General features: G+C 42.6%; 1 protein-coding gene across 1 annotated transcript in view; it reads right to left on the bottom strand.

Moving 5' to 3' along the window:
- Positions 1-27,899, bottom strand: part of LOC126183815 (transmembrane protein 183-like) — a 159,700-nt gene that overhangs the window by 65,740 nt on the left and 66,061 nt on the right. Inside the window, exon 3 of the mRNA XM_049926065.1 lies at positions 7,179-7,262. Coding sequence (XP_049782022.1) covers positions 7,179-7,262 — 84 coding nt within the window. The remainder of the gene's footprint in view (positions 1-7,178; positions 7,263-27,899) is intronic.

The following is a 27,899-nucleotide window of genomic DNA, read 5'->3' as shown; positions in this document are numbered from 1 at the left end:
ACTTCTTACTGTAACTTACTACTCTGTCTTCTGAGTGACTGCCCATTACTACTACTAACACACTGGAAACAATGACTAAACTTCATCACCTTATATTCCTAGGCAATGAGCCACATCCCCTTGCTCTTTATAACACCTATTCCAAAATTACTATTCTTACTTACATACCATACCAACAGAACATTGTTCACATTCAACTGCCGAATACCGAAACCATAAACACAATTACACATCTGACTAAAGCCTCACAGGCTTACCTCGACAAGACTGCAACACTACAGAAGGCGAGTCACCATCTTCAACCATACACTGTGGTGGTGTTTGTCAAACAATGTGGTGACAGGGTCAAAGATATTGCTACTGAAGCCAACTGTAGCTGATCCTGGGGATAGTGGAGTGACTACAGGCCAGGATGGCTGGCAGCGGAGGGTTAGGGCAGGGGCTGGTGGTGGCTCAAGAGAGATTTGGCTATGAGATTAAATACTTTATTTTTACTCATACGTCCACACTGTGTGAATTTTGTGGTAGCACCTTCCATCTGTATTATTCAATGTGCCTGACTGCACGGGTTCAGCAGTCGACAGTTGTGGCTGTATGAGCTAAACGAGCCCACCCAATACAGTACTGGATGGGAAATATCAGTTTTTAATTGCTTTGAGGCCAAAAACTGCATTAAAAGTGAAATTATGATAGTTTTTAATTGTTCTGGGACCAAAAACTGTGTAAAAAATGTATGAGTCTAATTGTTGAGAGACTGGCGCAAGGCATGTTCAGTATGCAATCCACCATTTTCTGCCCCAAGTTGAAATCTAGAAAAAGCACGTTCCACAACAGATTGAAGTGTCTCTGGAGTCACATTCGAATGTGTTGTGCAGTATGTGCTTCAGTTCAGCAGCATTCGTAAGTGGAGTACTGAATACATTATCTTTCAGATGTCAGAAGTCACATGGCTTAAGATCATGTGATCAGGAGGACCAGGCTGTAGAAAAATGATGGCTGATAATTCTAGCATTTCCAAAATGCCTCTGCAGCAGCTGGCTATGTAACGTGTGGAGGTGTGCCATCTTGCATAAAAATGAACCTACCCACGCATCCATGTTGTTAACGAGTTGGAATGATGGTGCACAAAAGACCTTCACAGCACTTGCCAGTGAGCGTACACATGCATGACTCATCTCGAAAAAATATGGCCCTGTGACAAATGATGCTGTCAACAAACACCATACAGTCACCTATGCAGAATGAAGTAGTAACGGTTGTTGCACATGCAGATTTTTAGTTACTCATGGTCTGCAATTTTACTTATGGACAAAGACTTTGTCTGCCCACAGAAGGTTCCATGACCATTCATTGTCTGCTTCTGTGTGAGCAAGAAATACCAGAGTGAACGTTTGTCTTACTGGCAGGTCGGCAAGAAGCATCTACTGAACATGGGTGATTTTGTATGGATAGCAATGCAGGATGTTTGATAGGATTTTATGTCACCATGCTTGCAGGCACATCCAACGTTCTGGGAAACCCCTGTCCGCTGTATTTTCACACCAGCACTCGATTCCTCCTGCAATGCTGTGGCACATCTGTGATAGATGTCAAATTAACTATTTTCTTCCTCTACCACTCTGCACTTCAAAAAACCTGTCTTTTTCCAATTTTGTAATCGTTTTCTTCAGACCCTTAGCAGACATCGAATTGATGCCTTTTTCCATAACCTTGAGTATACAGACCTTATGGAGGGCTATTGGTGCACAGTCACCTTTCTTGTAAAGGCGTTTTACCAGCAGGGCACAATCTTTTATGGAGACTGTCATTCTGGGCATCTCAGGCACAAACTGAGGAACAGCCGTTAACTGCGAATCTGTCCCAATCCATTAGATATACCCACAGAAACGGCTTACAGTTTTGGCCTGTCGCAGGGATCCACTCGCATGACTGGCTATTCACGTGTCAAAGACAGCATGTTGTTGAAGTGATACTGCAGTGATCAATCCATGCAACAGATAACTTGCACAAATTCTCTGAGAATCAATACTAATGAGGATGGTTAGCAACTTACAGTAAAAATGATCGCTAAGCTTCAGACAGGCACGTAGAAAAGAATCACACTCTCACAACTAAATTTTTGGCCATAGCCTTTGTCAGAAAATCAGAGCACAGACACACATTCATACAATCACTCAGACACTCACAGGCACACACGACCACTGTCTCCCACCGCTGCATCAACAATCTCCAAGAATCAGATCCAAACTACTACTCATGCTTGCCTGCCTGTCGTCGGCAGCTACTATGCTAGCGGCAAGAAGCAGTAGCACCAATGACTGCAAACTGAGTCAGAATGTATACGTGGACAAGGAAAAAAATTCCCAGATTTCTCCCGGATTTCCTGGTTAAAAATACACTTTCTCCCAGGTGAAAACACACTTTTTCCCCGTTAACTGACAGTATATTTTCTCTCGGAACTGTCTAACTTATCAGTCCTTTGAACAATTATGGTTTTATAGACAGGCATAGAATTTCCCAGCGCTTTAGAAAACTAAACACAGGGAAAAAAACGCGTTTTGGAAATATCTTTGATGTGCAGCAGCATGTACGCTGCATATTTTCATATTACGAAACTATAAATTTGAATTCCACCAAACACCGCATGTTACTTTCCAAAGCATTTAACTCGAGATAGCGATGCGCTTTTGTAAGCCAGTCAAAGCTCACATCACATGATCTCACCAGCCAATGACAGAGGGTATTCATAGTTTAGGACACATTATCTAGTGAGCCAATAGCAACATCACTGTTAAGTAGTGCGAACACCCAAAAATAAAAAGTTAATGGTTTAAATTAATATACATAGTGTTGCTACACAAAACGCAAAGCTTTCACATATAATATTGGTCTAGAAAATTAATACGCTGCAAGAGAAGCTAAGTTTTCACATATAATGTTGGTCTTTTATGAGTGTATTACAATTTAAGATATATCACACAAATGTGCCAGTAAAATTTTGAATAACGACATAAATGTCTGATCTTTTGGGCTCGAAATTCATCTAAATGGCTCGTCATCAAAGATTTGATTTTTAAATGAGAGTCAAATGCTCTGTGATTTAAGAAATTCATTGTACATTCTCGCACATAGTTCCGGTGTAACTGCCAGAATGGTACTTTGATGGTAACGCTTTTCAAACCACCATTCGGAATATTTTCCGACGACCTGTTAGAAATAGGTTCATTTCTGCAGTTGCCAGAGAGCACCAGATGACAGGCGTCACCGCGCTTGCACAGCTATGATGTCTTAGGAAGCCCGTATGTTCGTACGTGTAAAACATTAAAAGGTCATACATTGTGTCATTAAAAGAAACAAGACATCAGAGGACATTCCAAGACCATTGGAATTTCGTGACCCATACTAAAATGTCCACATTTAAAGTGCACATTTGTATGTCCACATACCCAGTGAAGTAGGCCACGATCTGATATTAAGCTTTTCAATGTGGTTTTCAGGATGTAAATTTTCTTGGAGTACCAATACTGTGTTATCTCATGTTTGGTTCTTTATTATGGCATAATGCCATACGTGCTAGAAGTCGATAACATGCACTTTAAATGCAGCGAACAGTGTGTGGAATTAAACACTTCATTTCAAATATCTTGTCTGCCTCAGTGGAAAAGATTAATAATAGAAAATTTCTTTAGCAAACCGACAAAAACATTGTTCTGCAAGGCAATTAATGCTTGACTGTCAGAAAGGTGGAAATAAAATAAAATCTGCAACCAATAACACATTTTAGCCTTCTGTAATTATGTGAATGTATTTTAATTCACTTGATAACTCCAAGCCACAGAAATCTGTTTTGTTTTCATTTGACGTGAGAGCAGTAAACGAAGAGGAAACAGCAAAATCACTAAACGTAAACACAGGTCACGTGAAGACTACCCACTTCCCCACTGTAACTCAGACTGCACTGCGCATCAGTCCTGGATCTATGACATTTCCGAACCAGGGCAATACCCCGCCACTCCCTCGGGTGTTTGAGATAGGACGTCAAAAATTTAAAAAATCGAATTTTCAAAAATATGTTCATTTTGTAGCGCACATCTTTCTGAAGTGTCCGATGCATAAAACGTGTGTTGCAGGAAATGTCACATGTTATTTCGTCGTAAATGTGCCACAATGCAGTGCCTCGCCTCCTCACACCGCATTCTTCTATCAAACGTCACTGTACTTCTCTCCGTGGAATTTAAACGTATATATTTTGTAATGGATGCCATCAAACCAGATTCAGGACAGTGAGAATTAAAATGTCCTGTGGTGTCTCTCTTGCTTATAGTCGGCCGGTTTGACATCCCATCCCATTATTTTTTTTAAAAAAAAACACTCTTCAGAAAATTTGTACTCTTTATTCCCTACCAGTGAACAACTTGCTGCTTTGTGTGACATAAAATTAAATATAGGATATGTAAACCCAGTAAAGACATGAGACAAGCAAGAGACTACACATTTCTTCAATTCTTCACTCCTAGATTTTTTTCCTCTCTAATCTTGCTGAAGCTTTACATGGAGTGCTTTCCTTTCTGCGAAAAAATCTATTACCTCATCAAAGCTCGTCAAACGTTTTGCTACATAAAAAGTCTAAATGTCGTCTGATACTGAAAAAGCTGTTAATACAAATAAGACCCAAGACTGGTGTCATTTTCCAATACGATTATTTCTGTTTTGTCACTGTCTGCTAGATAAAACAAAATAGGCCTTTCTAATACTGCAACAATTGTAACACACACCTAATAAATGAGACTGTTTTGGCACAAACAGTCTTTTTTGTAACAACAGAATATAATTAACAAAGTACCAATGTGAAATGCCTATTAGCCCACTACAAGCAAAAAGCTTTACGTTAGGAAATAGTTTCACACTTCATTCATACGCTCCAGTTTCTCAAGCACGAGATCGAAAAGTATAGTACAAAATTTTTATACAAACTTTGAATCGCCATATTGTTCCATAATTTGTGTGATGTCCCCGTTTCTTCTCCTTCCTCGTTCTAACAAACAGTCTTGTTATCACTAATTCTGTAACTATTCCTGCCAATGTCAAAGCTTATTGGCAGGTTAACTTCACTACTATGCCAGAATCACCAGTTTAGTTGTCCCGCGATTATTCTCTGGTTGGGCGTTGTTACATGTTCATACAACATATTTTCCGCGCTTCTTCCAGAATAGAACTTAGAGTGGCTGCTAGCCAGGGACTGTACAACTGGCCCTTACTAGTACGGCGATCTGGCCAAAAAATTTGTCAAAATTTCATTTTCTTGGATACACCGAGAACGTAATACGTAATGTTTCTTATCTGTTATTCATTTATTTCCACTCCTGTAGTCTGAATCTATGGATTTCACTAGTAATTATAACAACACTCATCATTCGCAAACCCAATCAACCACACAATCAGACAGCGGTTGGCATTCATCTGTTCGGCCTTACTCTGCTCAGCTCGTATAGCCCCTTTTGTCTGTAGGAAAGTTTGTTCCTACATTCGACGAGGATTCCCCTGACAGAGCCATCATGTACACTATGCACACATTCACAAATCAACTTACGTTTCATTCAGAAATCAACTTAGAATGTGTTCAAAGATGTTCAAAAACCGACAGGAATGCGTTTCAAAGTCGTATGAATAATCGATAGACTAACGTGCGCTAGATGCTAGTCACTTTGTGAAACAAGGTTCCCCCCCCCCCCCCCCTCAAGAATATGAATTCCCCCCCCCCTTCCCTCCTCCTAGATCTGGGCCTGCTGCACATGCATGGATCTGGCAGCTTGTGCACTCCAGTAAAATTTTCCAGGTAGCATCTAGCTGCTTGCTGCGGTTGCTTACACAGCCAACAGCCACATTTTTGTAGCCAGAAGCGGGAGATGGTGCTACTCAACTGCACATGCACATGACCCCGCTCGTAACTGCTAAAACGAATCTAATGTAAACAGTTGTGACGTCACGCTCATCTGAGGCAATTCGTTGTTACGAAGCATTCAATAGTCTTCCTAAAGCCTTTGACACATTTTGCTGTTGGCAGACGCTTGTATGAGAACTGTTTTGTTGTTGTATACAGCGCATTTCCTTTGCAATTTAAGTTTTATTTTCGATTTTTCTCTCATTCATGTTTTATTGCTGCAATATTATTCTGCAGTAGCGGGATACAGTAATATCCTTTGTTAGAGTATCGATTCTTACCAGTCAAAATTACAAAAATTTAACTGAAAATAAAAACAATGGAAAATTCCTGGAATTCTAAAAAATTCCTGGGTTTTTCCCAGTTTTGTCCAGGATGAAAAAATTCCAGGGTTTTTCCCAGATCTCCCGGTTGTCCTGGGTCATATACACCCTGTGAGTGGAGTGGTAGGAAGGGGAGAAGCCTTAAGAATGAGGGAGTAGGGAAGCGGGGCATGTTCTCAGCTGCACCCACTCAACGACAATGCATGACATCCCAGTAATAAAACCTTTTCATCTACTGAGGCAAAAAACAAGATTTTTCCAGTGTTTTTTTTTCAAATTTCCCCAATTTCCCTGACACATTTGAAAATCCCTGATTTGCAGAACTTGTGGCAACACTGTATATCCCGCAGAAGAATTATTTGTTCAATTTAAACATTCTGTGTCAGCTACAGCATCACAGCAACCTGACAAATTTAGCTGAATGCACCTGCAGTGCTATTATGTACATGTTAAGAGTTAGAAACCATGACAATGAGTATGAACTAAATCCCCAAGACAAATGAGAGCCAAGAATGTTTAAAAAATAGTCTGGATTTATAGTTCTTGTGGGGATATTCAGTAATATTTCTTTTTTGTATGACATGTCAAACTATTTCACTTGCCGTCCCGCCCCCCCGTAGACAGGGATCTGAATAACCAGTCTCATGTATGTGAGTGCATTGTGATGAGCACTGTGTCACCTCATTTGATAAACTGTCAGAAAAGCTTCAAGTGTACGGTTTATTTACATATATGAGAAAGGTTATTTTTGCACACACTACTCTGTGGAAAGAGTACACGCACATGGAATGGATTAAAGTGACTAGCATCATCATGTTCTTAATATGTGCTATTTCAGTAAATTGTTATTGATTTTTGTATGATAATCAATGAAATTTATTTTGAGCATTGATCCCACAAATAACTACTCTTACCTTGATTCATATCAGCATTTTCTTCTGAATGTTCAGCAGTAGCATCATATGTTTTACTACCAGTTGCTTCAGTCAATGATTTTACTGAAACAAAGAAAAAATGATAAGCGAGGAAATCCATAAATTAAGTATGCAATACTGTCGCTGAGCTGAAATGCAGGGTACACTGAATATCCCGAGTGACAAATTTATACTAAGTATGACATATTATTAATTAATGGTTCAACAAAACCTGCTTTGTGGTAGTATTTTATTTCACTGAGCTGTTTCAGCTATTGCTCATAATCAGTGGTATCTGCATTAAAAAAAAAAGTGTTTTATGCATAGGTGACTTTACAATTCATTGTAATTATACATGCTTCATATGTGATGTTCTCTAGCACATCCCAATAACAGTGTTTTGTAATGTTCATGTAATAACACAATTATTATATATATAAAGTCAGCATAAGGAATTTTTTATGAAATATATGCAGCTGTCATTGACAATTGCTGTACATGCAAAGATCACCCAATTTATATACAGTGGAACTTCCGTTTTACATTCTGATTTTACATTTTTCACAATTCTACACCATAAATTCGTAGCCCCTGTGAAAATCCCATAAGATCAATCCTAAAAATTCCCTGATTTTACATTTCTTCATAGTAAGGTTTGCCTCAATTCTAAGTTCTTCCTCAACGTCTCCTTGACTGTGCCCAGTTTTCTTTCTATTGACATTTGATGTGACTGAACAGGTTACAAGTGGCGCAAGACAGATGGTTCACACGAAGGGTGGTGGCAGAGTTAATGGAATATTTTAGGCTGTTGTAGAGAGGGGAGACGTGAGAGGGGAAATGCTGACATAATCCACGTTCAGTTTGCCAACGCAACTTGCAACATTTAACTTTAACACTGCTAGCTGCCAGCAGTAATGGAAAAACAAACCAATACATGAAGTGGTCCTGCCACCACCTTTTCCTGCGCCACTTATAACTCAGTCTCATCTTTTTTCAAATATTTCCAATGTACTGTATTCAGCAACAATATCTATTGTCAACCTTCTGAATTCAAACACTGAGACTCAAAGAATATGCTCGGTCACAATCGAGGAAACGTTGCCCATTTCTGGTTAGTGAACTCTTATTGCCTGGTGATTTGTTAAGTCATCCAATAGCCAGTGCAGCTGCCACACCACACTAATGTGTGGAGAGGGGGAGTGGCACTTGAACGATGAGAGTGCAAATAGGGGTGAAAGCATTTTGTGAAGTGCTGAAAACATACATTCCAAACAGATGATATGCTATGACAGGAAGGTTTCACGATAGCAAATTTTACGGACTTTTGTGTTCAAATCTGACAATACAGTTGCAACAGCTACATACACTATTGTGCGTTTAAAATTAGTTGCGACTTTTGACGTTTGGCTGACCGGAGGCAGACGTGACACCATTGCACAGGTAACACCAATGACGAACCGGATTTCCCTACCATGCCACCAGCAGTTCGGCTGGCAAAGCGCTCCTGTTGCCACACCATGAGACCACTTGGTGTCACGCATTACATGCATCAACATTTGTCAGCTCTCATAAAGTCTTATTTTCTGGCCTTTAAGGGTTCTGTAGTTAGGCACTGTTAACAAGTATTTTATGTTGGCGTTGCATTAATAACAGTGCAGTACATCTGAATACGAGATTTGCAATAAAAGTGCCGTCCAAGAAAACGTTCACAGGCTGGTGAGATAACATTCTGCTGCAAAACACTCCTCGAAATTCGACAATAGTAATTGACAAAACATCTTGCTACTCTGTTGTGATGCATAAAGCCCCAACAATGCAGTGGAGGAAAGCAGATATTTTGCTCTGGATACAAAGAAATGTTCCACGAGAAAACGTTGAACCTAGCATGTACAAAGCGGTGTTAATGGAACTTTTAATGCTGTACAAACCAAAACTTTATGCTCCCAGGTCAACGGAATGGCTAATGGTAAAATACAGAGTTCAAGGTTCCTTTCTTTCCTAGAGACGGCTTTTGCTGAAAGCTTAGTGTGTAACAGTCTTTCCATTGTGCCTGTCTGCAACTCAACATGCCACATTTACAGTGAATAGTGATCCATCCTTTCATAATTGTTTATGTTCCAACCTGGATTTTCCACTGTCTGAAATACTGAAATGCGAACCACTTTGCCTCATTCTTACTTAGAAGCATACAGCACATGGATGCTCAGTTTATAGCAATTTTATAAAATAAATTGTTAAAATACAAGTAAGATAACAATACCATGTATGAAGTACTCTAATAAATGGAGCAACTGGACAAACAATGATACAAAAAATAAAGATGAGTCAGTCACACTGGATACACATTATAAACTTCTCACAATTTATGAGGAGGGTCAGAAAATATAAAACATTACAACACATATCAGTATTTATCTCATCATCTAAAGTAGAGGAGTAATCATCTAGGAAAGCAGTTGCTGTCCTCCTGTTAGGATACCAAACATTTTGATAATATATGGTACACTGACAACTGTATGCCACAAGCAACACATGTACGTGTTTTAAACATTTTTTCAAGCAGTTGTCAGCACATACACATTTTAAGAAATGTGTAACACAAATACTGGTTTGTACTGTATTTTATTCACCAAGTGGTTCCAGTCGAAGACCACGCTCATGGTGCTGTACGAGACACAAAACAAAAACTAAATAAAATGCAGTTATTATCATGACCTGCAAGGTCAAAAATCCGGATGTAACATTCTTAAGAAGATACTTTTTGACAAAATGCTATTACAAATCCAACACTACATCATCATACATCTTCCAGAAACACAAGGCACACAATTAATTTCAAACAGTATATACTCAATACACAGTGACTGTGTGACATGCAGGCATTGATCAATTTGAATAAAAATGATTAACTGGCTTGGGAGGGTCAACAAGAGAATAGCATATGTTCGCCAACATCATGGTCAAAAAACATGGAATACAAAGACATCACAAAAATGGATGGCAAATGAAGAAATCAAAGATTACAAAGTCCTACAGTTAAACACATGTACATAAGATGCTTTCTAAAATAATGTGCTGATCATACACAAAACATGTAAAAGACAAACTGAAAACAGGTTTTTTATTCAACTGAAAGGCATCATAAAATATTAAAAATTTAATTTTAAGCCAGTGGCCTAGTACTGAAGACATTATATCCGAGATGAAGTTCTGTGACAGAGTAATCTGATGGACATTGTTGAAGAGTTTAATATGTTATCTAAAGGTGTGAAATATAATTTAGTTCCTTCAGCAAATCACAAGAATATTAAGAAACTTGTTACTAGTACTAAGGTGTTAATGAACAGACTGAAATTTCAATTGCACAGGCAAACCGTGCTTCGAGTAAAGTATCCAAAATTTTAAGCCAATATGTACAGAAAAATGTGAAGTACAAGGGGGAGAAAAATCTTTACTACCAGAAAATGAAAAACTCACTACACAACAGGGTTCAGTTTTGAAAACGGCAAGGAAAATTCTTTGGTCACCTTGTAGAAACATGACTATATAAAGAAGACACAAACTTTTTGAGTCTAACATGGTTGGTTGGTGTTGAAGGGACCAAACAGCAAGGTCATCAGTCCCTTGTTTCAAATGTGGTCCATTCAGATAGTGAGACATCTGAGAAACATCAGAACGATAAAAGGGAAAAGGCTAAAAACCGTAAAAGTGCAGTCATGTCGTCAATGGTAAAAACAAAATGGGGCAAGTCAGCAAGAGAATGACGCCAAGGCTATGCTAGAGGCAGGAAATATCCCACCTCTGAAGCAGTAGAGGCAAGACCACCTGTCAATTAAAAGCGTTCAACCGCTAGAATGTTGAAGTGCGTATGGGAAAAGGAGACTAACCAATCCTAAAAAGTGATAAAAACAGGAAAAAGTGGAAGAAAAGAGGATCTTGGCCAGGGAGGGGAGTCAGGAATCTCCGAACACAGCTTACAGTGGGAGATACCCCAATGTTCACCGCCCTGCCCTAACACCAGTGTGAGATTAAAAACATTAAAACTAAGAATAAAAACCACTTTTCCGGAGGAAACAGAGAACCAGTTCGACTATCCAGGAATCGTCAGCCAACATTAAAGGTAAAGCACAGGGGCGTACGTACTTAGTACGCAGAGCCAAAAGAAGGGGGCATTCCACCAAAATGTGGACTACTGACTGGAAGGCTCCACAACCACAAAGTGGGGGTGGCTTATTACACAAAAGAAAACTGAGTCGGCCTGGTATGGCCAATGCGGAGAGGACACAGTGTGGTTGAGTCTTTTCGGGAGAGGCAAAAGGAAGAACGCCACAGGCCTGGTCTCACCTTAATCGCACGAAGTTTCTTAGACAGGGAGGTAGCCTCCCAAGAGTTGGCCCAGGATTGTGCAAAGTGGGATTTGATGTGAAGCCGTAAATCCACTGCAGGAGGGGTTACAGAGAATGGGGAGTAAGTGACTGCTCCCCCAGCCAGACGATCAGCAAGCTCATTACCTGGGATACCCACATGGCCAGGGATCCAAAGAAAGTCAACAGAACAAGCAGCATGGTGAAGATCAACGAGATGGTCATGGGTGGCAGAGACCAAGGGATGGTGCGAAAAAGACCGGTCAATAGCCAGAAGGCCACTCATCGAGTCAGTACAAAACAAAACGCGGTTGTGTTGGGACTGTTTAATAAAGGTACTGGCCCGGGAAATTGCCATCAATTCCGCAGTAAACACCCCACATGTAGGTGGCAGCAGATGATTTACGGTGCCAACAGAGGAAGTGAAGGCATATCCCACATGATCAGCAGATTTAGAGCCATCGGTGTAAAAAAAAAACAGCATCCCGAAACACACATAAAATTCGGCGGAAAAAGAACGGAAAGCCATGGGGGGCAGAGGGGGGGGGGGGGGGGGATGGCATCTGAATAGGAAGGATGAGTGGGAGAGGAATGGACAGCGATTGCATAAGACACCAGAAGCTGGGACCGCCGAACAGAAAGGAGGGGGGGGGGGGGGGGGCAGCTCCAACCAGAAGACTATCAACAGGGCTAGTAGGGAAGGCACCGGTAGCCAAACGGATACCACGATGGTGGACTGGATCCAGCACGTGTAGTGTGGAAGGAGCAGCCGAATCATAAACTTAACAACCATAGCCCAAGTGAGACAGAACTAAAGCATGATAAAGTCGGAGAAGGATGGAGCGGTCCGCACCCGAAGAGGTGTGGGCAAGGAAGTGAAGAACATTGAGTTTACGGGAACATCCTACCTACAGAAGTCTGATATGAGGCAGCCAAGTGAGCTTGTTGTCGAAAAGAAGACCCAAGAAACAAAACTGTGGGATGACAGGCAATGGTGTTGCATCGAGATAGAGCTCCGGATCGACGTGGATCGTAGTACGGCGACAGAAGTGGACCACCCGTGATTTTAAAGGAGAGAATTTAAACCCGTGTGAGGGTCCATGCAGCAGCACACCATATAGCTCCCTGGAGCTGCCGCTCTGCAGAAGGCATCGAAGAGGAACGAACCCAAATGCAGAAATCATCCACATATAGAGCAGGGGCGACCAAAGGACCGACAGAAGCCCCAAGTCCATCGATAGCAATGAGGGAAAGAAGTACACTCAATACAGAACCCTGTGGGATGCCAGTCTCCCAGGTCCGTGGAGAACTAAAAACAGTACCGATCCGAACCCTGAACGACCGATGGAACAGTAACTGGCGGATAAAAAAATCGGGAGTGGGCCCCGAATACCCCATTGATGAAGTGTAAATAAGATGTCATGGCACAAAGCCATGTTATAGGCCTTGCGAAGGTCGAAAAATACTGCAACCAAATGGCGGCGCTGGGAAAAAGCCTGCTGAACTGCGGATTCCAAGAGAAGTAAATGATCGATCGGAGACTGTCCTCCTCGCAAGATTCGAGGACCCACTTGAACTGATGGGCTACCATCTGTTCAAGTAACCTGCAAACAACATTTGTGAGACTAATTTGCCAATAGCTTTCAACAAATAGGGGGTTCTTAGCAGGCTTAAGGACAGGAACCACGATGCTATACCTCCACTGAGAAGGGAAGTCACCCTGGAGCCAAATACAGTTAAACATCCGGAGAAGATGTTGCCATTGTGGAGCACTGAGATGTTGAAGCAGTTGGTTATGAATGGAGTCTGGGCCAGGGGCCATATCATGAGAAGAAGAAAGTGTGGAAAGAAATTCCCATTCAGTAAAAGGTTCGTTGTAAGATTCTGACTGACAAGGGGTAAAACATAAGGCGGAAGCTTCGGCACGCTATTTCTGGTGAAGGAAAGCAGCCGGATAGGAGGCTGATGCTGATGCCATTGCAAAATGGGTCACAAGATGTTCCATAAGAATCAACAGGCCATCTGGGAGGTGAAGGCCTGGGAGGGTGGACTGCCGAGGACAACCTTAGAGAGCGAAGTGTAGCCCATACCCATGACATAAGGACAGTACAACCGCGGGAAGAAACAAAGTGTTCCCAACATATATGTTCGCTCTGTTTGAATAAATAACGGGCTTTAGTGCGGAGGCGTTTACAGGTAATAAGGTTGGCAATGGATGGGTGCCTCTTAAGATGTTGCAAAGCTTGACAGCGATCACGGATGGCAATGGCAATGGCCGTACTCCACCACGGGACTTGCCAGCGGCGAAATGGTCCAGATGAGTGCGGTACAGCAAGGCTACCAGTGCAAACAATCACATCAGACACATCACATAGGACGTCATCAATACAACCCGACAAAGGGGGAGAGAAAACGACCTATGCAGTATACAGAGGGCAATCGGCAAATTGGAAAGACCAACGAGGTAACCTGTCCATCGAGAAGCAGGAAGGGAGCGAGAGAATCAACAGGAAATGGTCACTATCACGAAGGTCATCGTGTGGTGACCAGTGTAATGAAGGAACGAGGGAGGGAGAAGAAAGAGAAAGATCAATGGCAGAAAAGGTACCATGACCGGCACTGAAATGAGTAGGTGAGCCATCATTAAGAAGGCACAAGTCGTGGTCTGCAATAAACTGGTCTATGAGAAGACATCGTCTAGATGGAAATTCACTGCCCCACAAGGGATGATGAGCATTAAAATCCTCAAGAAGGAGGAAGGGAGGAGGAAGTTGCTGAGGAAGGGCAGTTAAGGCAGCAGGTGTAGGAGTTCTGTGAGGAGGGAGATAAAGATTGCAAACCGTGACCTCAGAGTCCAGGTGTACCCTAACAGCAACCACTTCCAATGTAGTTTGAAGAGGAATCCACGTGCTAACAATGGCTGTACAGACCAACGTACAAACGCCACCAGAAGCCCGCAGGGGGCTGACCTGATTTCGACAGAGAACATGGAACCCACAGAGGGTCAGTGAGTGATCATGAGTTAAATGAGATTCCTGTAGAACCACACAAGCTGCAGAGAGGCGAAATAAAGAATTTCAACTCCAGAAAGTGACTGTAATATCCATTTGTGGTGTGCGTATTGTAAGACCTTCGGTACACACACCATCAGATTATTTGAATTGTCACTCTAACGAAGTAGGCAAGTGTCAGCAATATGTCTCGTGGTGTGTTTATCTTCTGCCATTAGGTCAGACGATAGAAATGCCACTTGCACACTTAGAGTAGCAGATTGACGGTGACCAACTTTAAACAGAACTTGATTAATTTTCACACACATTTATTAAAATAATAAAAAGCATAAACCTTACTTAACTTGATACTGGATGCTATTTACAATTGACAAGCTGAAGTTCCTCTGGTCTTGGTACATTAATCTTATTCTCACATATCTCTGATACTTGACAAAGTGTGTATACATTTATCTTCATGGCTATGTACAGGAATATGATAATCTTATTAGACGCAGGCCGACGCAGGCTGACTTATTGGAGGTCTGTACACTTGTTATAATACCTCGCGCGTTCATGTATCACTGCGCGAGTGTGATCCGCGAGGAGAAAAGGTTATACATTAGCAGCAATGTCATTGGCTGTGTTACCTATTAATACGCGGATCGGTGGAAGCAGAATTTGGTCCGTCTCTTAGACAGCGCCATCTCAACGTGCGGAGATGGAAGAGCGCTGCGCCTGCGCTATTGTGTTTAGCAGGGCGCGCTCTATTGGGAAAGTTGTGTACGCGCTGACTACGCGGAACTATGTACACAACACCATTACAATTCCATTGGATAACCACAGAACGATGATTCAAATGGTGGTTGAACAGGCTAAAGCCAGTCATGCCGCCGGGTCACCATCCATCACCGACAAGGAGGGGGCGACATCCCTGAACAGGTCAGAATCTGGTTGTGAAGCTGGGGATGGGACCTCTGGTGACACCAGAGGCTCCTTGTCCCAGGACATAGGTTTCTTCTTCTTTTCTGTTTGAGATCGAGGAGGGCTGTGTGGCATAAAGGAGCCAGCTGCAGCAAGATCGGGAACAGAAAGAGATCAGGTGACCTGGGGGCCGACAGACTGTGGTTCTCATGGTCTTCGTGTGGCAGCAGACCTTTGGCCTGGAAAGTGCCGGGAAGGGGTATCCCAGGAGGGACGCCCTTGACTGGCAGGCACCGAAGAAGTGACACTTCTCCGGCTGGGAAGGGGGAGCAGTGCCCGGAGGAGAAGGTGTGGGAGCCGCAGGGGAAGTGGGGAGGAGAGGGGTGAAGATGTAACTAAAGCTTAACTTGACGTCATGGACACAGGGTGAAGGCGTGCAAACTTCTTATGATCCTCAGTGTAGGTTAAACGATCAAGGGACTTACTCTCCTGTATCTTCATTTCCTTCTTATATACCGGGCAATCTGGTGAACGTGGAGAATGATTGCCATGACAATTAACACACACAGGAGGGGGAACACAGGAACTCCCCTCATGGAGTGGACGTCCACAGTCACCACATAGAGGAGCCTGCAAACAGCGTGAAGACGTGTCCAAAACGCAAGCACTTAAAACACCTCATAAGAGGTGGGATGTACGGCTTCACATCACATCAATAAACCATGATCTTTACTTTCTCAGGGAGGGTATCCTCTTCAAAGGCCAGGATAAAGGCACTAGTATCAATGCGATTGTCCTTCTAACCCTTCTGAACACGCCGAACAAAATGAACACCCCGCCATCCAAGATTGTCCTGAAGTTCCTCATCAGTTTGAAGGATGGGGTCCCTGTGAGAAATAACACCTTGAACCTTATTTAGAGACTGGCGGGGGGTAATGGACACAGGAATTGTGTCAACATGGTTACAGGCACGAAGGGCCACAGACTGGGCAGCTGAAGCAGTTTTGATCAACAACGAACCCGACCGCATCTTGCTCAGGGAGTCCACTTCGCCAAACTTGTCTTCAATGTGTTCCGCAAAGAATAAAGGTTTGGTATTGGTGAAAGTATCCCACCAGTCCTGGTGCAAACCAGAGAGCGCGGGAAAGGTTTCACCCCTAGCCAATGGGCCTGACCCCCCTCCCAGGGGTAGCCATGGAATGGAAGGCCGAAGGGGCAGGAGAAGCAGCACTAGAAGAATCAGTTCCACACAGAGATACGGCCGCAGAATAACAGCCAGAGTTCTGGAACCATATGTGTTTCATTTGCATAGTGTCTACCCTGATACCACCCACTCCGATCAGGGGCTCTCCTCACGGGCGCCACCCAGCCACAGCAAGGGCCGTCTGGCACGGCGGCCATTGCCGGGAGTTCGAACGCTCCAGGATGACAAGCAACCACTCCTAGGCTTACATGAGGTGGTCACAGCTCAGGTATCAGAAGTGTGATCCCTGTGTGTTTGGGGGCTCAACCAAAAGGGTACATAGTGATCCCACCACACAGGCTGGCTACGGTGCTGGCTATGCACCCTACCAGACAACGAAGTGAAAGAAAAGGTGAAATGAACTAGGAGGGCACACGTCAGAGACACTAGTTAGGGTGCTCTTCCCCAAATGGCTCACGCTACAGAAGAGAAATTTAGTAATGGAGGTCAAACCCCAGAGGGGGACCAGGGAGTGCCATAAGGATGAGGTGATTATGCAACAAATCTAAATTGCAAAATCAACATAACCAGGAGGATAGTGGGGCCAACATAAGCAAGGACACCAAGAGAGGGAGAGGAGAGGAAAGGAGGGGAAGGAGCAAGGAGAGGAAAGGAGGGGAAGGAGCAAGGAGAGGAAAGGAGGGGAAGGAGCAAGGAGAGGAAAGGAGGGGAAGGAGCAAGGAGAGGAAAGGAGGGGAAGGAGCAAGGAGAGGAAAGGAGGGGAAGGAGCAAGGAGAGGAAAGGAGGGGAAGGAGCAAGGAGAGGAAAGGAGGGGAAGGAGCAAGGAGAGGAAAGGAGGGGAAGGAGCAAGGAGAGGAAAGGAGGGGAAGGAGCAAGGAGAGGAAAGGAGGGGAAGGAGCAAGGAGAGGAAAGGAGGGGAAGGAGCAAGGAGAGGAAAGGAGGGGAAGGAGCAAGGAGAGGAAAGGAGGGGAAGGAGCAAGGAGAGGAAAGGAGGGGAAGGAGCAAGGCGAGGAAAGGAGGGGAAAGGAAATGCAGCCCTGGAAAGAAGGAAGGCTGCAATAGCTCCGGGCCCCGTGCTCGCCACAGACGTAGTCACGAAAGAACAAGGCCCCCTGGGGGCCTAAAATGGTTAAATTAGATTCTGACCCTACTGAGTCTATTCAGAAAAACATCTGAGAGGCATAGGTTACATCCAGTTTTTGTTATCTGAATTCCAAAAGAACCCCAGGGCACCACACATTGAGCTTAACCCAAAATACATAAAACAGGCACTCCTTTTACACCAATAGTTGATTATATAAAGTGCCCAGGCTACTTAATGTGTCAAGAGCTCAAATACATTATTAATGACAATTGTGTATTTCAAGAGAATTACAGCATTAAAAATACATGTATAAAAAAAAATTTAAAAAAATAAATAAAAAAAGGAAAAAAAAGGAAAAAAAGTTCTGCAGCACCTCTGTTCCAAGAGTTCCGGAACCTGTACATAAAATTGGAATACAGATCATTTCTGCCCTTTTTATTGCTCATGAAAACAACACACTGCATGTTGTACCACCATACAGTGAGACCTTCAGAGGTGTTGGTCCAGATTGCTGTACACATTGGTAGCTCTAATACCCAGTAGCATGTCCTCTTGCATTGATGCATGCCTGTATTCATTGTAGCATACTATCCACAAGTCCATTAAGGCACTGTTGGTCCAGATTGTCCCACTCCTCAACGGCGATTCGGCGTAGATCCCTCAGAGTGGTTGATGGGTCAGGTTGTCCATAAAAAGCCCTTTTCAATCTATCCCAGGCATGTTCAGTATGGTTCATGTCTGGAGAACATGCTGGCCACTCTAGCTGAGCGATGTCATTATCCTGAAGGAAGTCAATCACAAGAAGTGCACGATGGGGGCATGAATTGTCATCCATGAAGATTAATGCCTCACCAATATGCTGCCATTATGGTTGCACTATCAGTTGGAGGATGGCATCCACATATTGTACAGCTGTTACGTCGCCTTCCATGACCACAAGCGGCGTATGTCGGCCCCACATAATGCCACCCCAAAACAGCAGGGAACCTCCACCTTGCTGCACTCATTGGATAGTGTGTCTAAGGCATTCAGCCTGACCGAGTTGCCTCCAAACACGTCTCCGATGATTGTCCGGCTGAAGGCATATGCGACACGCATCAGTGAGGAGAACGTGATGCCAATCCTGAGCAATCCATTTGGCATGTTGTTGCGCCCATCTGTACAGCGCTGCATGGTGTCGTGGTTGCAAAGATGGACCTTGCCATGGATGTCGGGAAGGAAGTTGCGCATCATGCAGCCTATTGCGCACAGTTTGAGTCTTAACGCGATGTCCTGTGGCTGCACGAAAAGCATTATTCAACATGGTGGTGTTGCTGTCAGGGTTCCTCCGAGCCATGGGGTAGCAGTCATCCACTGCAGTAGTAGCCCTTGAGCGGCCTGAGCAAGGCATGTCATCGACAGTTCCTGTCGCTCTGAATGTCCTCCACTTCCAAACAACATCGCTTTGGTCCACTCCGAGACACCTGGACACTTTCCTTGTTGACACAAAGTAACAATGCCGATGTGATCAAACCGTCTAGGCACGATTGAACTACAGACAACACGATCCGTGTACCTCCTTCCTTGTGGAATGACTGGAACTGATCAGCTGTCAGACCTCCTCCGTCTAATAGGCGCTGCTAATGCATGGTTCTCTACATCTTTGGGTGGGTTTAGTGACATCTCTGAACAGCCAAAGGGGCTGTGTCTGTGATACAATATCCACAGCCAACGTCCATCTTCAGGAGTTCTGGGAACCGAGGTGGTGCAGAACTTTTTTTGATGTGCGTATTTGTGAAACAGTAAATTTTTTAAAAGACATCCCAATCCCTGACGACTCTGTGATGTGTTCATTTAATGTCATTAACCTCTACAAAACTGTGCCTGTGGGAGAATCCACTGAATTAATCAAGAAGAACTTTCTACAACATAGAAAACTTAGTACCTCAAAAATCATGAAACTAATTGAATTATTGACACTTGTGTTATCCTATAATTACTTCTCATTCCAGAGGTGAACTTTATAAACAACCTGAGGGGCTTGCAATGGGCTGCTACCTTGCAGGCACCTTGCCTGACTTCTTGGATAATATGGAACATAAAAACACCGAATAAAAATTCTGACATACTTAAAAATGCAATTTATTACAAAAGATATGTAAACGGTACCATTATTCTGTCACAAGATGACACCAATGATGTACATGACCTACATCAGATCTCTAACAACATGCACCCTTCTTTGTCATTCACACAGTTTTGTAATATTGTTATAACATCTGTGGTTAATTTTACAGTTCAGTTTCTTCTCTTATTCAATATTTTACTCCTATACACCATTTACTTTTACTCACATTTGTATGGGTAATCATATGTGAGACTAAGATTACTGGTAAGTTGTTTCCTTTGTATTACTTCTTTCATCTTATCCTCTTCTCCTTATCCAACCTCCCACGCCCTCCCCCGAACCCCTCCTCTTCCTTCCTATTTGTCATATTAATCATCAAACATTTAAACAATTTTATACACATACCAATTCACATATTTCAATGATGACTGCATCATCACTGCATGTTGTCTCTATACTCATTTAAGAAATCTTAATTATTTGTACCATAGTGCATTGTCATTTTGTCTGTCTACAGAGACTGTTATACCATTTTCAGATGCATAGCTTATATCACAGTTTTTGCCGTAATTTTTTTGTCCATACATGTCGTATTATATACACTATTTTTAAATGGATATATTGTAAACAAACCTGATCTGTTTCATATATTTTTAAGATATTTGTTCTCAATTATCACTTGCAATGCCCTAGCCACACCCTCCCCCCCTCCCCCATTTTTCAGTCCTCACATTAACTCATTTCATTCCCCCCTTAAGCCTCTCTTTCTAATTTTTTGTCTGGGTTTTATTGTTATATCCTGCACATGAAGAATTACTTTCTCTGCATCTTAGACTACAATTAATATTGATGTAAATCTCAATGACAAAGTCTATCTCTAGCTTATTTATTATTGTGGCGCAACTTGTGGCACTGTCCTTATGGCAGTTCCTTACACACTGGCATTATGATTAATGTTACTTAACTATGGCCATGTATTCATATGGTTTTGTACAGTTTAATGTGCTTTTATGAGCAATTTTTTCAGCCACATGCATTATTTGAAGGTCCTGTATGATTAGTGATTATGGTCAATTTTTTAAGACTATTTCACATCTAAATTTTACTTATTTTACGTTGCCTCTATTACTGCCTCCTGTTTGTTCATGCCCCATTATAAATGCCGTATGTGAATATGACTGTTTAACCTCTGATCAATTTCTGAATGCACTTCTATGTACTTCGATAGTCGCACACTTATGTTAAGACATTACATAATTTTCTATGGGTTCTTCACCAGCATTACTGTCCACTTGCTTTAATTTCTCAAGATTAAAATAATTATATTATGTTGACCATTCGTTTATTTTTGGATTATTGTTTTAAGGCGCAAAACAGCTATGGTCATAAGCGCCCATCCTGTGGCTTAGTGAAGGGTAAAAACAGGAATTTAAATCAGCAGCTATGAGAGTGAAACTCAAGGAGGAGGGAAACTAAAAACAGAAGGAAATCTTAGAAAAGTGCTATTGAAGGGGGGGCTGTTTTCCCCGATAAGAGCTTCAAATTACCAATGTCATCTCACTAACACTTATCAACTCAAGGATGCGATCGGCTGAACGCATGTCATCGGCTAAAAGGGAAGATAAAAATGGTTCAAATGGCTCTAAGCAATATGGGACGTAACATCTGAGGTCATCAGTCCCCTAGACTTAGAACTGCTTAAACCCAACTAACGAAGGACATCACACACATCCATGCCCAAGACAGGATTCAAACCAGTGACCGTAGCAGCAGCGCGGTTCCAGACTGAAGCATCTGGAACCGCTCGGCCACAGCAGCCAGTAATGGAAGATATAACAGGCGACAGCTGTAAATGGAAACATAATGAATTAAAAGAGGGGCACTGAAGTAAAAGGTGTCTCACCGTCCACGACAGAGCAGTGGGTACAAAGCGGGGGAGGATTGCCACATAAAAGATGTCAATGGCTAAAAAGACAGTGCCCAATCTGGAGTCCAGTTAAAATTACCTCCTCTCCACTACAATGCCCAGAGGAAGAGGCCCAAGCACAAGGAAGAGGTAGAGGTTTTATGTCCTGTAATTTATTATCCTGAAGTCCAGACCAATGTGTGTGCCATAAAAGACCAAAAACAACAACAAACAGTTCTGGAGATTGGCAAAGGGAACCACGAGAACAGCAGGCCAAGGAAGAGAGACAGCAGCCTTTCCTGCTAAATAGGATGCCTCATTTCCGCCCTGGGATCCAGAGGAATGCCACAGAGAACGTGGCTTACTGTAGGTTTCCCAGATCTGTGTAACTGCAAACTGGCTACAAAAATTCTCATGAACAGAACATGTTCACTACATAGGCTGTCTCTGTAGCACTCAAAACTTATGCTGTTATTTTTGTTTCTCATACTTTGTACATGAAGGCCAAGTGGCACAAAGATTATTTACACTAAATGAAAATAAAAAACAACAATGTTTCTTCATGTATTATCCATATTTGTGATATCTTTGTATTCCAAGTTTTTCGGACCACGATGCTAGTGAACATATGCGATTCTGTTGTCGACTCTCCCAAGCCAGTTTATGGTCTTATTCGAATTTATTAGTGCCTCTTTTTAACAGTGTCACTGTGTATTGGATCTGTATTGTTTGAAATTAATTATATGCCTGGTGTTTTTGTAAGATTTGTGATGGCATGTAGTGTTGGATTTGTAATAGCAATTTAATGTATGTATCTTCTTACAAATGTTACATCCTAATTTTTGACCTCGTAGGTCATGTTTCTCATTGAATTTTATTTCACTGTTATTTTGTATCTCATACAATACAATGCGCATGATCTTTGACTGAACCCAGATGGTGAATAAAATACAAATCATGTTACACGTTTCTCAAAAAATTGAAATATCTGTATGTGTCCTTTTGCTGGAGGTGGAACTTGTTCATAACAAGACAACGGCTGGCTGAGATCTACATTAAAATTACTTCCTCTTGCCCTGGCAAGAGGAATGTTACAGATGGATTGTAGGCTTCACTGATTGTAGTATTATGCTCCTCAAACCAAGCAACTTTCTCTTCCACTGATACACGATTCTATACATCATCAGGCAAGTAACTGTCAAAGGGGCTGGTTCATGGTGGTGTCACGGTACTCCCCACAGTTTTGCTGTTTCTCCATACAGGTACCCTTAAGTCTCAGAACAGCAGCCTCATTTCCTTGAGTTCCTCAATATTCTGGAACCAACAAGGACCATCTGTCCTTACCAAGCCTTTGTAGGTGGAGTCTGGACTCTTACCTGCAGTATACATAAAATGGATAACCGAAGGGCACTTTGGGAGCTCGAGCAGCTCAGGAATTTAGTACCATGATTATATCTTCTAGGCTTCAGCGATTTCAAGACTGGGTACGTTTCTACACTAAATACAGTGAATTCACTTTGAAAGCAAATCCTGAGGACACATTCATGGATTAGCACAGAGCAGCCAATGGAGCCATTCTTTTCAGACTTCTTGATGTAAATTGTAACATAGTTGTGATACTCTGAAAAATGCTGTCTGGAGTATAAATCCTTTGTACTCTGATAAATTTAAAGTAATTTTGGACTTCCTTGTAACCCTGCGTGATGAACAGGTACACCCTTAATGAATTACAGTAATATGGTTCACATTGTGTGTTACTAAGTACTGTGAAGTGTGAAACACAAAACAGATTAATTGGCAATTGCTAATGTTTGCTGATAGGTATTAATTGCATTGGAGGACAAACAAGTGTATGAAATACTGGGGACTCTGGGGTTAAAAGTAGACTGTATATGCAACAACATGAGAATGTGCACCAAGATGCCAAATGGCAGCTCAATGAAACATCTTTGGCTTTTAAATCCTCCAGGTGTAACTATCTCATCAAGAGAGAGCTAGAAACTTCCCTTAACTTTTAAAATAGTTTTCTCATTATGGTAACAGTACATTAAAAAGGCAACAGAATGCATATATATAACACTAATTCACTTCATCATGAAAAGTATAGTTGCTACTCATCATAAGGTGGAGATGCCGAGTCGCAGGTAGGCACAACAAAAAGACTGTCACAAAATGAGCTTTCAGCCAACAAGGCCTTTGTCGAAAAAAGACAACCGACCCCAGACACTGGCAGCTGAAGCCAGAGACTGGCCACGTGTGTGTGTGTGTGTGTGTGGGGGGGGGGGGGGGGGGGCACACTATATGGTGAGTAGCAACTATCTTTTTCATAATATTGTTACATTCCATCCTGGATTTTCCATTGTTTGACCAATTCACTCAAATTACAATTTTCAACCAGTGCTATAAGCAGTCCTCTAGTTGCCTCATTGTCGACTGCAACTGGTGAGCAGTCACTGCCAGTCTGGAGGAGCAGAAGAATAGAGCAAAGTCCTCCACAACATGAAAGCAGATCCCTGAGGGATGCCATTCTCTTACTCTAATTTCTCTAACAGACGCACTACCCAAAATCTAAAACAACAGGCTGGAAAGCAAAAATTATTAGAAGATAGGCAGAATCTCAGCAGCCTCATCCATAAAGTTGTCAAAGTGTAATAATAATGCAATACATTCCTCTCAAGTTACTAACTGCATCAATTATCAGTGTGTCAGTGATATTTTGGGGCACATATCTTTTCATGTATTCTGGCCAGAATACAGGAGGAGAATATACTTGCAAATAAATCATGGATACCATGGAAATTAACACTACCAGTAACTGGAAAAAAAATTTTTTTACAGCATTTACACACCTAGAAGACCTTCACATATACATCACTAATAATAATAATAATAATAATAATAATAATAATAATACGAAAATGTTATTGATATCTACTACAGCTCTCGATAAGGGCAGTGCTGTCAAGAGTTATGCGATACCTGTCACACCCCTGCTGGAAGTAACAAAGTGGTTTCCTAGGTTCTAAGCGCCAGGTCAGATGCTGAATAGTCATGCATTGTAGATACCTTTACATATGCAGCTAGTGAGGGCAACACTAAGATAACAGGAATAAGATGGCTTCTGCCCATATGTCAGTTAAGTCTCCAGTCAACCAGACTTTATTATAAACAGCTATGATTCTTTCAAACACTTTTGAAAGTTCTGTATTTTGTTGTACTGAATTTCATCATTATTTAGTGAAGTCTCCCTGGCCTTAGAAATGTAGGCTCCAGCACTGTCATGAAAAGGGACAACTACAAGGTTGTTATAACTAAATTTTCACTGCTTGAGCCAGTGTAGACAAAACTATTTACCATATGGGTATCCAACTTTATGGGAATGATGTTCAAACCAAGTGCTCAGGACTGGTGTTCTTAGTAATGTTACTGTCATGACTTGCAAATAGGCACCAATACTTTTAAGGAGACACAGGGCTGAAATACAAGCATCAATGTCCATTACAGTTGCAGACAACATGAGTCTTGCCAAGGTGAGCTCGGCTTTACTCATACAGCTGTTTTACCACTGTTTTACTGTTGTTTTGGGAAAACATTAAAGGATTAAGGAGAGACCCTCTTCCCGCACCAAGGTTGAAGAACCGAATAATTTGCAGACCATTTCGAACTGTGTGGCCACCAGATTTGAACCTGGTTGATTTCTGGCTGTGGGGTTACCTGAAGGACAAGTTTTTTCAGCAGGACACTAACATATGTTGGAGGTTTAAGATGAGCATAGTGAGGGAGGTATCCAGAATCCCACCCGAGATGTTTCAAGCAGCAGTATAGCAATCTCTAGTGCAGTTCTAGTCTTATGGATGTGAATGGTTGCCACACTGAGCACTGTTTGTACCCTGGAACGTGAACATAGTATTCAACTAACAAATGTTACCATCTCCCATGGAAATTAAAATGTGTGTCTTAATCGTTTATTCGTTATTTCTACTCCACATGCCCTTACAAATGTTTCCACAAAGTTCCACTGACATACAATCATTTGTTTTTCATGGAAGTGAGGGGGGCCTCTCTCAAGCAGCAAAAGTTCAATTATAACCACCCTGTATATTTCTCTTCATTGTTTGAATGGAAGCTACAATCAGCTCTCTTCAGTGAAGACTGATGATGGAAAGCTGGATTCTGGTTTCAGTGGTAGTGATCAAAGCAAAGTACAATGTCATTGTCTGCTAATGTTCCAGGTGTAGTCCGAGTACACCCTGACTTCAGCACAGCTGTTAAAGGTAAGCTAACAAATTTACCATCGTTCTTATGGTTTCCGCTACCTTTGTAGAACTACTTTAAGGATTTACAAAGTACAGAAACCCTTCCCATAATCTCCTCTTGCTCTGATTGTTCTTAATGTCTTTGCCCTAAAAACCAATAATGCTGCAAGTTCTCAGCAGACAATATTCGAACCACAACAAAATGCGAATTTTATCATGGGACACACTGCCTCTGACACTTACCCGAGAACTTTGGAAAGTATTATTAGAGACATATGGGCTCATACTTCGAATGCGAGTCATCAATTCCTGATTGCTGTCTAGGTGTTCTAACACAATTAGTTAGCTATGTCACATCCAGAATGAATTTTTCACTCTGCAGCAGAGCTTGTGCTGATACGAAAAATTTTTTATATCACATCCATTCTGCCCTGCTGAGCATCCATTAGGACAGGTTTATCTTGTCCTTAGTGCCACATGACAGGTCCGAATGAATCTGCAGCCTAGATGTACACCATGGAGGTGTATGAGGACAGACCTAGTTGGGAAGTGGTAAAGGGAAGGACTCGCACTTCAGAAAGAAGGGACCGCACGTGAACCACAATCGTTAGCCGTGACCTGGGCCGCCAATGCGGGAGACTAACTGCTATGGGTGGAAAAAGGAGACGGTAATTCGGATGCTTAGGAGAACTACAAATGTGTGCTGCGTAACTAGCGAGCAGTTGTGCTCATCTGATCCGCAATGGAGGGACTCCAGCCTCCACAAGGATGCTGGCCAACAGACTTGTTCTAAAAGCTCCTGTCACTAGTCGAACCTCACAGTGCAGCACAGGGTCGAGTAAACGCAATGCTGAGGGTGCAGCCGAACCATAAGCCACACTCCCATAGTAAATTCGGGATTGGGCAAGGGCTCTGTAGAGCTGCAGCAGTGCAGAGCGATCTGCATCCCAATTGGTGTTGCTCAGGCAATGGAGGACATTGAGGTGCTGCCAGCACTCCCACTTAAGCTAAAGAAGGTGAGGAAGCCAAGTCAATCAAGCATCAAAACCCGGTCCTAAGAATAGAAATGTCTCCATTACAGTGAGTGGATCATCATGAAGGTAATTTCTGGGTCCGAATAAACGGTACAATGCCAACAGAAGCGCATGACACATGACTTTGCGGCTGGAAACTGTAACCCATGGGCTAGAGCCCATGACTCTGCCTTGTGGATGGCTCCCTGTAGGTGACGTTCCACAACACCAGTACTGGAGCAGCAGTACAAAATGCAGAAGTTGTCTGCATACAGAGAAGGTGAGACGGAAGGCCCGACAGCTGCTGCTAGACCATTAATGGCCACTAAAAATAGAGAGAGACTCAATACAGAGCCCTGCAGGACTCCATTCGTCTGGATATGGATGGAACTATGGGAAGCACCAACTTGGACACGGAAAGTACGGAGCGACAGGAAATTTTGGATAAAAATCGGGAGTGGGCCCCGGAGACCCCACTCATACAATGTGGCAAGGATACAATGTCGCCAGGTCATGTTGTATGCTTTACCTAAGTCAAAAGAGATGGCAACCAGGTGTTGCCATCTGGAAAGGCTGTTTGGATGGCAGGCTCTAGGCACACAAGATTATCAGTGGTAGAGCAACCCTGGCGGAAGCCATTCTGACATGGGGACAATAGGCCACGTGACACCAGGATCCAACCCAACTGCCGACATACCATACGTTCCAGCAGCTTACAAGGAACATTGGTGCGACAGATGGTCCAATAGCTATTCACATCAAGCAGGTTTTTACCGGGTTTGACACTGTAAAGCTGGTGCTCTCCCGCCATTGCGATGGAAAGACGCCATCGCACCAGATCCGTTTGAAGATGCTGAGATGTCGCTTTCAGTC

Source organism: Schistocerca cancellata, chromosome 4, assembly GCF_023864275.1.
Source record: "Schistocerca cancellata isolate TAMUIC-IGC-003103 chromosome 4, iqSchCanc2.1, whole genome shotgun sequence".
Classification (NCBI taxonomy): domain Eukaryota; kingdom Metazoa; phylum Arthropoda; class Insecta; order Orthoptera; family Acrididae; genus Schistocerca; species Schistocerca cancellata.
This window is presented reverse-complemented; position numbering and strand designations above follow the sequence as displayed.